The sequence below is a fragment of the Leptosomus discolor genome, chromosome 7 (genome assembly GCF_034619465.1).
Source record: "Leptosomus discolor isolate bLepDis1 chromosome 7, bLepDis1.hap2, whole genome shotgun sequence".
NCBI classification, from domain to species: Eukaryota; Metazoa; Chordata; class Aves; order Leptosomiformes; family Leptosomidae; genus Leptosomus; species Leptosomus discolor.
Genome location: NC_141397.1, coordinates 16,232,382 through 16,243,195, shown reverse-complemented (window position 1 = coordinate 16,243,195; position 10,814 = coordinate 16,232,382). Strand labels below are relative to the sequence as shown.

Here is a 10,814-nt window from a genome sequence, read left to right as displayed (position 1 = left end):
GCCTCTGAATCTCTGAGGAACAAAAGTTTTACCATTGCACTGACTCTAATTTTTTTAATAAAAATTCAAGTTAAAGCACATCCTCATAGGCTAAAAGACAGCAGAGATGACCTTTAATATCAAAGACAGATTTGGGAAAAATATATAGAAATTTTTGCCTAACAAGGTTGAACAGCCTGGATTATGAATCACTGATCTCATTTCTGGGACTAGTAGCAAGAACTGAGTAACCGAGGATATAACTGACTTTTTTAAACAAGGTCCAGAATTGTGTGGTGTCAGTGATCTGCTCAGGAAATCAACAAAGCATCGAAGGGTCTATTTATGAGTGGATTATAGGAGTGCCTGTATTTTCTATGTGTGTATGTTGCACATGCCCGACTCTCGCATTTATATAAAGATGCAATATTACCCATGCAGGGAGATAACTAGAACATGAAGGAGGAGGGGAGTCCCCTTGTGCAAACGGGTACATGAGCTGAGGTTACACAAAGCCTAGTGGACGGGTGGGTTGCAATGCACAGTTCCTCTTCGTGCCAAGAAGAGTGAAGTGGCCAAGTTAGGTTCAGATCTTACAGGGAAGTTCGGTGCAGCTCCCAGAGGGTCTTACCAGAACAATCCAGTCTCTCGCTCTGAGCTTAAATTCATTATGAAGTCTAGAAGATAGAAAAATGTGCAGATTCTGAAAAAAAAAAAAAAAAAAAAAGTTTTATATTCTGTTCTTTTATTTTTTTTAAATTGCCTAGTATTTTCTGGGTTACTTTCACTATTCTATTTTAAATCTGATTATCCTCCTACAAGTGATATTCTCTTGCCATATTACCTGCATTTAGAGTTAGTTTTTAATTTTACTAAGAAAATCAAATCTATAAAGCCAAAGGTAGGTAAGTGCAAATTCTGTAGCTAACTTGCCTGCCCTATGCATTGAAGTCTGTGATGCCACATAGTTTCTCATATAAATTCATGTTATTGATGTCCAGCTGAGATACGGTGAATAGAAGGAATGGACTTTTAACTTCAAATATCACATGAGCTTATTCTCCCAGCAGAAAAAAGAAAAGGTATTTACATTTAAAATTAAATAACATATTGAGGAAAGCTCTATATGCTATCAGGGACTAATACAGGATGACAGTATTTAATACTAGCAATAATTCTGAATATGTCCTCTATTAGTAATGTTCCACTTAAGAGAAGTCTTAAGACAAAACTTTCAGAAACAACAATAGTATGATAGATCTGATAATGAAATCCAAAATTATTTGTAATAATTTTTATCAGGAAATTACTGACTTAGTATGCACTTATGTGCTACTAAGAATCACTTTACCGAGTGAAATGTATGTAAAATTAACTCTTAGGTCCATTAAAATAGCAGAATCTTCTTGTGATTAAAACCACAGTGGATATCAGTCATCAAATGTCTGGAATTTGCTATTTTCTATATGCGAGTTAGAAAGCTATTTTGTATTTGAAATTTGATGCATATAATATAAAATAAAATGATTTCTTTAAATATGGAAAGTGATGTGTCATTTCTATAGCATTTAGTTTTGATGCCCCAAAATAGAAAATGTTTTACAGGTTTATCACCTAATGATATCTCTGTTTCTTCTATATCAAAGAATAAACAAATTTGCTTAATCACTATGACTAATTAGATCAAATCATGCTGCTTTAGTATTGTTCATTATCTGCACTGGACCCAAGTGTCCATACTCCTGGGATAAAATTAGCGTCTCATACTCCACTGTGGCCACAACTAGAGAAAGGCAGTAGGTAGCAAAAGCGGAACTGCTAAGCATGCCCACATAAGAATGTCACACTTAGGTAACAGAGTGTCCCTCAGGTCAGCCTATGATAAGAGCAAAGTCAAACAAGGCTGAATCCTTGATGTTTTGTGTTTTAAGTATCTGAAAATTGTTCACGACCAGCCTCGACCTACAAGACCTCAAATGATCATATGAGCAAGGCAATAAATTGGTGGTAACTTGCCCTGAGGCCCATGTTGTAGTTGTGATGTTGTGAAAGTTACATCTAGTGTTAGCCTGTCCACATAGATCTGTTCAGGCTTCCCAGACGGGAAAATTTTGTATTTACTTGTACCGAAGGGGAACTATGGTGGCTGAATGGGCATGGCTGAAAGGCTCTGCATCGTATCAGTGCGGTCAAGTGGAGCTGCACAGGAATACCACAGCATCAGGAGAGCTGGGGAACCACTTGCTTTCCAAAACTCCACACCTGAGCAAGATTCTGGCAATGCCAACGGTTTGTAGCCCTGCAGTATTTGCCAAATATCCAGGACGTGGCCTCTTGTCATGGGACAGACTGATTCACCTTCCTGACAGAAATCAGAAATGGAATGTAGTGGGCACAGCAGAAAACCGTTTGTGTAGGAAAAGACATTCAAAGAATTATGATATCCAGAGGAATGGACAGCAGCGTTCGCAGTGTCGACATGCTTCAACTTGGACTAGCACAATTTTACAGCCAGGCCATACAAAAGCAAATTATCAAGTCATGTCAAGTGCCCAGGAACACCAAAAAGAAGAAAAAAAGTGTAAAGGTAACTGGCATTACAACAAACCAGGTTGTTCTATCTTTGCTTATGGTCAGGGGTTTGGCCATTGGTAAAAACATTATTATGTGGGGGTTGTTTCCTTGTTACCTATTTTTTTAAATTTTAATTAATTTCTTTTTCAGCAGGGGTGCTTGTGGTTTTTAGTATTCCTTTTTATTCAATTTAATAGCTTTGTGAAGAGCCCTGATGACAACGTGATGAGTACTTACTGGGGTTTTCTGTGTGATGCCTAGTATAAAATAGTGTCTATTCTGTTAGCCTTTTAAAAATGTATTTGTCTCTCTCTTTATGGTCTTGATAAGCTGATCCAGAATCTTTTCTGAACCTGGCCTTTTTAAATAAAGCGTATCCTTGATGCGTTAAAAATGCAAAGGCAAATGAAAGCATTCTTTTACCACTTTCAGGGTGTTCAACTCTCACCTGTGACTGTGGTGTTTGCCTTTTCTTCTTTCTTACTGTTAACCATCCCCAAAGCCTCAATAAGTGCAGATACAGAACTGAAATAAATGGAACTTCTTGTTATGAATATTCTTCGCTTCAGTAGTCAGGAGAATTAACCGTTTTCTTTCAGGTAGCTTTTTTTGTTCACATCAGCACAGATGTTCACATCTTAAATTCCTTTTAAGAATCACGGTTGCTTAGATATTAGCAGAAATTTGATGCTTAAGTTATTTTTATTCCTTTTTAAACTGGGATAAATCATTCTTCATTGTTCTTTGCCTAAAAATTAATTACTGCATATTGGGAGGGAGGGACTACAAGTTGTTTTCTTTTACTTAAGTCTTGCGTCACTCCAGGAAGAAAGATTACAGTGTCAGGCAGGATATCACCTCATGAAAAAGTTAAACTGGTCTAAGTACCTGATTTCTTTAGATTTAGTTGCTCTTTACCTCAGAATGCCTCTTTGCTAACAGATGTCAGGTGTTGATCGCTTTAACGTCTTACTAAGGGCTGTCAGGAGGCTGCCAAACCCAGACAGTCCCACCCAAGGGTCTGTTAATTACGTTGTGTCAAGCTACATTAGCAAGCTTTCTGCTCGGTTTTATTTTGAACAAATGGAACTTCTTACCTTGAAGTTTTCATTTGGAGTTGGGGTAGGCAATGACTCAGAAAAGGTACACGTTTTAAGTATTGGTGGTTACTTTCTCAAGAGATAAGCTGTGTAATTAACTGATGTCTGCTAACAGGGTCTTCCAATTATGAGATATGGGGAGACTTAACAAATTGGGTTGTCTGGGTCACAGGTCTATAATTACGCTTAGCAATATTTGCTCAGAGACCATCTTAAAAGTTGTCAAACACTATTCAAAAATTTTGTTAGCCGGTTTGTTGGCAGACCTCTCAAGGAGCAAATGCTTTCTGACAAGACCATGTGCTACCTACGTGCAACCTGAATGGTGCAAGGAACTAGTGCAAACAAACCCTGGAAGAGTCTTGATCATGAAAGAGCAAGCTCCATTCTCTTTTAACCAAATTTATTCAAGGTGTCAAATATTTTCAGGGAAAACTGGATATGTAGTGAATCTGAACATTTAAATATAAACTATGACATTCTTTGTTATCCAAACAGACTAATGAGTCTGAAGTGTTTCAATAAAAGGCACATTACACTGGCATTTTATGAGTCACATACAAATTCAGTGGCATGTCATAACCAAGGTACAGCAGGTTTTGTGAGAGAAGCAGTTTTAGGGAAAGAACTAACTTAATACTTGTTGAGAAAAGAGATGTGCTATTGTGTAAGTAACATTTTTCTCAGGTTTAAACCAGGGGCAGCTAGTTTGAAGCTTGCTGCATCTGTTGCAAACACAAAGAGATTGTTTTATGCCAGAAAGCTTTAGCTTTTTTTCCTTCAACTGTATCACTTGCTATAATAAATAACAGTGCAGACAAAATGACAATTTTTAATGTCTTTGATTCCACTGAGGCATAGTCCAGGAACTGTCAAATGCTACTGTAACTTTAGAGCACTAGAATTCCGTGATAGTACATGCTTTATGATTTAGTCACAAGTAGAGTTTTCAAAATAAGATAAATACCATATAGAGTTAATTTGCTATTCAAGTAAGTGCTCGATACTATTTTGGATTTTGATATTTGCGGTTTTCTTAGTTTAATCTGGAAAAATAAGTTTGCATAGTCATATTTTTGAGGGACCATTTTGAGTCTCTGATCATAGTACATAAAGTGAATGCATAAGGTAGTGCAGATATATACATTAAAGAGAGGTGGTAACTCATCTTATGGGCACAGAGGTAGCTGTATTTGACAAATGATGTGTGTTGCTGGAGCCACATTAGTACTGCTGCTCAAAAGCCATTTCAGTTTGCAGTGTATTTTCTTTATGATACGAGAAGGGAGGGATTCTCTGACATGCGTCCCATGTTACTTGGTGTGAGTCCTGAAAAAAAAAGTGCAGCTTTGTGTTCTCCTTGAAGAGCAGTCATCTAATTTTTTTTCCCCAGAACCTTCGTCAGAGATTGCAGAGAGAATGCAGGCAACAAGAAAATCTCTACATAGGAAATATAACAGTTATTTTGTAACACGTAAAAATACATATTATAAAATGAGGAGCTGACCATACAAGTGTTTGTAACTGTTAAGAGTTTAGAAAGATATGTTTAATTCTTGCAACTACATGTTCAAATGTGCATAACTTTGACTAAATATTGGATTTTTAATGATCTGTATGCATAAAGTGTGAACACAACCAACATAAGATCCTTCCATTTGGTCCTTTAGAAGCGGCACTGTGCCCTGACTGCTTCGAATGCTCTGCAATACCTCCCACGTACTGACACCGCTGAATCTTTTAGAAGCGGCGCATAAGGGTCCTTAGTGCAGCACTGAGATAGCCGGGACTCTAGACCAGGGGTGCACAGTTTGGGAACAGTCAGGAGAACGTGACGCTTGTGGGTAACGTGCCACCCACGCATTCCCGCAGCTAGCAGAGGGTACACAACAGTGGATTGCGCTGAATGATGCTTCTTTTTGGTGTCTCGGGGGCCTTGGTTGGTTGGGGCGTACCGTTGGGAGGATCATCCACAGGAATACTGTCTTGCCTAAACATTTTGGTGGTTCATTTTGGTGGGTTTTGGAGCTGAGTTAAGTGACAACAGAAGTGCAGGTTAGTGCGACATTTGATTGTTCATAATGAAAAGTTTTAGACAGAATTTTTGAAACAGGAATCGATGAAGAGCTGCATGGTCTAGTGTGAGGCAGCCTCTCCTGCAGACACCTCCTTTCAGGAATTCTTGGCCTGACTCCTGCCCACCCAGGGTAACATTGCTGACTGCCCTGCACTTCTGCACTTAGTTCTGGGTGAGTGTTTAAAAACCTTCAAGACTTGTGTTCAGCAATTTCCACCTTTTTAATACAATGGACTGACACCCCAGACTGTGAAGCGTTCAGACTTTGGATCCTCTTCTGCCACAGTATCAAAGTTTCTGTTTTATCACCGGCCTGTTTGCTCACACCACAGGTTTTATTCTGCTAGTGGTTAATTTCCATGTGTTCCCATGATCAGACACTTGTGAAATAATAAATTTCCAAGTGCAATACTACATTGCTGAAGGCAATGAAAGCTCAACATGACGCGATTTGAAGACTGGTATTCAAATCAGAATACAAGACAAAGACAAGCTGTTAATATTATTTTCTACTCCACTTGCAGACTTTTACTAAAGACTCCATCTGACTGTCTTTTATCAGATGATTTAATTCAAAGTGGTACATGAAAGGGACCTGCAGGATTCGACTCCAAGAGATTAAAATGAAAATATTTTAGCAATATTTCGGTTTTAATAGGGATGCTAAGTCTTTGCAGTGTTTTTTGAACTGATTAGTTTCCAAGGGAACAACAGTCTGCAGTGCTATAAAGCTTTTTAATGTTAGCAGATTACAGGTGAGGAACTCCCATTCCCTGTCAGCATTTATCATTCCTATTTTCGTCAGAAAAGGCTCTTAACCTGTTTTTCTTTTTTCTCCTCATTCTTCGCAGTTTCCTCAAATTTAATTTCCTTGCAGTATTGCAGTAATTCTGACAAAAGTAGTACATATGACACATTTCTAAGCATTATTGGCATAGCAAGGGAAAATGAGAAATGTTTGAGGGATTTATTTTGGAATAGAAAGTAAGTCACAGACTCTGCCATGTCAAGGTACCATATCCTCAGGTGCCATCCTGGGTGGGACAGCTCTGTCTACGCACAGCCTCAATTCTGTTTAGTTTTTCAGTGACAAACCTAAATCAAACTGGGGAGGAAAGAACAAGAGAAGAGAAAATTTGTAGGAATTTTTACTCATCTGGCAAAACAAATCCACGTGGGGAAAAATTCCCACTAAGAACTTAAAGCCTAGCCCTCCAAAGGTTTTTCTGTGTGGTGTAAAAGTATCTTAAGTATTCTGCTCAGGTAACCTGTAAGATTCAGCCTCGCCTCAGTGAAAGCTCTCACATAAATTCCTGTTAGCTATATAGGAGATCGTTTTGTGGTAAATGAGCAACCCACGTATTGCACTTGTGGAATATTTTCTTTCTGGGGAGTTTGGAGAAGTAAGCTCGGCAGGTTGTATGTGTTACATTTGTACGTGCTACAGTATTACCAACTGATCACATAAATGGGTATGGTTTGGGGGTTTCTGTGTAAACGGCTATTGCAGAGTTTCTTAGGAAACACGGGCATGTTTCTATGAAGTGCCGAACATCCATTCTTGAAAAATTGGATCTTGCCTAAGACATGCTTTTTATCACAGACAAAATCACTATTTGTAAAATATAGATCGTGGCCTGGGCTAAAATGAAAATTAACTTCTATTGCTTGCTTTTTCACAATGCTATTTGTTGAGTTAGGTCTTCAGTAGAAAAAAACATGGAGAGTGAGGGTTCATTTGTATTTTAGTTTTGGGATTTCAGTAACTATTAATGCTCTTAATGAAGTAAGATGTTAGTTTAAATGAACAGAGTTTTAGAAGAATAAGTTCATTTTGGAAGCAAATTCATTGACTTCGGTAGAATTGATCTTTAAATTTAGAGTCCATTTTGAGTTACCAAATGTATTATTGTTTTCTGAGCAAGTTATTAGGAAATATGTGATAAAGATGCTTCTTTCATAGAGGGAAAAAAAATGAAAAATCTAAGCATGAATTTTAACTTCCCTGATCCTCAGAAGTGCTTATCCTGAATTCTGTTAGCCTGCACGTTAGATGTTCTTTGGCAATGGTTCTTATTTTTATAGGTTAGTTATGGTTGTATGTTGGAAGGGAGAACATTTTTCCATTGGCTTTTTGCGTTAGACTGAAACATTAAACTATATCAGAGAGGTAGAAATATGTACATGTCATTCCCAGTTCTTACCTGTTTCACTGAACTTTTGAGGACCATTTAGGTGTATGTTCATCAAGGTTGTTACATGTATACTTAAGATCCTAGCTGAAAAGGGCCAACCTAGATGGTAATTCTGGCAATCCTGTAAGTTGTTTAAAATGAGTGAAATAAGAAAACTAAGACCTCATTATCAAATCAGTAATGATTCTGCTTCCTGATAAGAACAGACATTGGAGAGGGATACCGTCTTGTTACTGACTTCACAAGTTTTACCATGTTTTAGCTGTGCTGTAAAGAAAAAACATGTTTTGCCTTATAAAAGACAAATAGCAGCTAATATAAATTAAAAGTAAAGTTAATTTATTTTAGATCAAAAAGAATGGCTGATTAAATAGGCTGTGTTAGCCGTGTTGAAATCTGGGGTGCATTAAGCAATTATAAGACCATATATTTTTTGTTGTAGTGGCATGGACATAGCTTATAGGTGAGCCAAAACGAGCAGAAAACCCTCCTTACTCAGTCTGTTGTCGAAAAAGATATGCTTCTAAAAGTACTTCGTTACTGAAACATAAAAGATCACAATCCAGAATAGCAAAGCAATTAACTTATTGATAATATTTAAGCAGTGTTCTTTTCGCTGATTATATTATTTTGAAGTTTCCCACCTGTTGAACTCAATAGAAATTACCTCCCCAAATCACTGAAGTTTTGAAAAGCTGCTTTCCCGTAAATGCATTACCAGGCAGTGGGGAGGATTGTATGTGTGTGGAAGGCTGGGGAGATTCATGCATGTAATTCTGTAAAACAAAATCAATAAAGCTGATGACAGATTAAGTTGCTAAATTTTGTAAAACTAGACTAGTGTTCGGGTCATCAGCACAGCACTATTGGATTTTCTATGGTTTAATGCTGAAAAACAGGATTATTGATTTTAGGATTTTCAGCGTATCCCCTCGGGGAGTTCTTAAGCAGTCTTTATAATGCTTCACACTTAAGTTGACAACTACAGTGACATAACTGTTTCCTCGCCTTAGTAATCATTTTCTAATCATATTGGAAAAGGCTGGAAATGGTTTATAAAATGATTATTCCAGACAAACGGGGGAACAGGAGGGTTGTCGGGATGTCGCTTCTTTGTCTCGTGGTCATTGCTACCTGCCTGCCATCTTCCCTTGGAATTAACTTACAGTCACAGATTAAGACCTTTGACTGTCATAAATCTGCTTCCCAATATGTTTGACTGGCAGGGGAGTTCACAAGCTGTCCCAATATAAATAGGATTTTAGCACATCAGGTGCTGCTCCAAAGTAAAACGGGCTGTTTTGCAGTCGACTTTGTTGGTGTATATTCATTGCTCCTCTCCCGTTCCATGTGTATGCATGCCTGCGTGTGTATGCATGTGTGTGTGTACGTAAAGTAGCAGCTGAGATAGGGTAACAAAATGAACTACTGTATGCAAGAAATATATGAAGTGCACCCAGCTGCTGGTAGCAATTGCTACATGCAGTCCACTGATTATTGCACATACATCGAAGATAATCAGGGTTACAGCAGTTGTGATGCTCAGGTCCTGCACAGTAACAACATATATATGGAACAGGCCTGGGCGGTGAATCAGCCTTATACCTGTAGTTACCCTGGAAACGTGTTTAAAAGCGAGTACTCTGACATGGACATGGCCCTGAATCAGTACAACCAACCTGAATATTTCACCGAAGAAAAACCTACTTTTTCTCAAGTGCAGTCGCCATCGTACTCTCAGAAGAAAGGTAGGGGCAATTTATTTAAATAACAACAAAAAAAATCATCTCTGTTTTTGTTTTTGTTTTGCTTTAAACTTACAGTTGCATCAGTTGGCTCAGATACATCTTTGAATGTGAAGGCTGCCTGTTCAAAATTGAAAGCAGCAGTAACATAGGTTGCTAGGTGATTGTAAGGTTTTCTGTGAGCGATCAGGATTTCCAAGCACTTTTTCTTAATCTATAAGAGACGTTTGCAAATATATTGCTTGTTTTCTGCTTTCTGGGGCTGTTAAGTTCATTGCTATTCACCAGTGAGACAGATAAGAAAGTTTCTCTTCTGAAATGTCGTCATTATATATTCTGCATCTTAAAGCTGTGTTTCTGGTTACATACAATTTGTGTGAGTCCTTGTTATCGGTAAATGTGAACTCTTGTTTACTCAGCAACTTGGGCAAAATATTTTGAAAATAGAACAGTAAATATGTGTGGGAAAATGATTACGTTTAATAGAGTTACTACTGTCTTTTAAGTGAAAGGCATGTGGTTTCTGATTATGCAAAGCAAAAAAATTCTGAAAAATCAAGAATATAGCTACACAAGAAAGACTATTCTGCATCCAAAAAGTTGACCTAATCAATATGTTTGTGAGAGATAATCAGAGTACAGTATCTTCTCCCTCAGGGTTAAATCATTGCCTGTTTTTAGAATTTGTTCTTTTGCTTTCAAGTAAGCAAAGCAGATTCAAAAAGAGCCCGAAATACCAACAAACACTTGGAAGTGTTTTCGGTGTTTTTTGTTCTGAACTCACAAGCAAACTGACGCATACAGAGTATATGTTCTGTGTTTCTTTAAAATCACATTGTTAACGAATCAAATACACAGTCTGTTGTACCAACATAATGTCCTTTTTTCTATTAAGACCAGATTTTCTGTGTGCAGTTATCCAAAACCCAGATGAATCTGGTGTAACTAGGTAGACAGAGAAAACACTGTTTACTACTTTTAAAGTGGCTTTGTAGTTAAAAAGTAGACTGCTTTATCTTATTAGCTACGTGGAAAACTGAAATATTTTCCTTTGTGCAAGCAATCTTCATTGGCACTTGGTGCAATAAATCTGTATGTTCAGTAGAAAAATGTCCTAAACTTATACTTTGAACAGCATTGTATT

The 10,814-nt window shown here is 37.6% G+C and overlaps 1 protein-coding gene across 1 annotated transcript in view; it reads left to right on the top strand.

The window, feature by feature from the left end:
- Window positions 1–2,118: 2,118 nt before the first annotated feature.
- The window catches only part of THRB (thyroid hormone receptor beta), a 34,044-nt gene continuing 25,348 nt past the window's right edge, over window positions 2,119–10,814 (top strand). Inside the window, exon 1 of the mRNA XM_009948239.2 lies at window positions 2,119–2,566. Coding sequence (XP_009946541.2) covers window positions 2,119–2,566 — 448 coding nt within the window. The remainder of the gene's footprint in view (window positions 2,567–10,814) is intronic.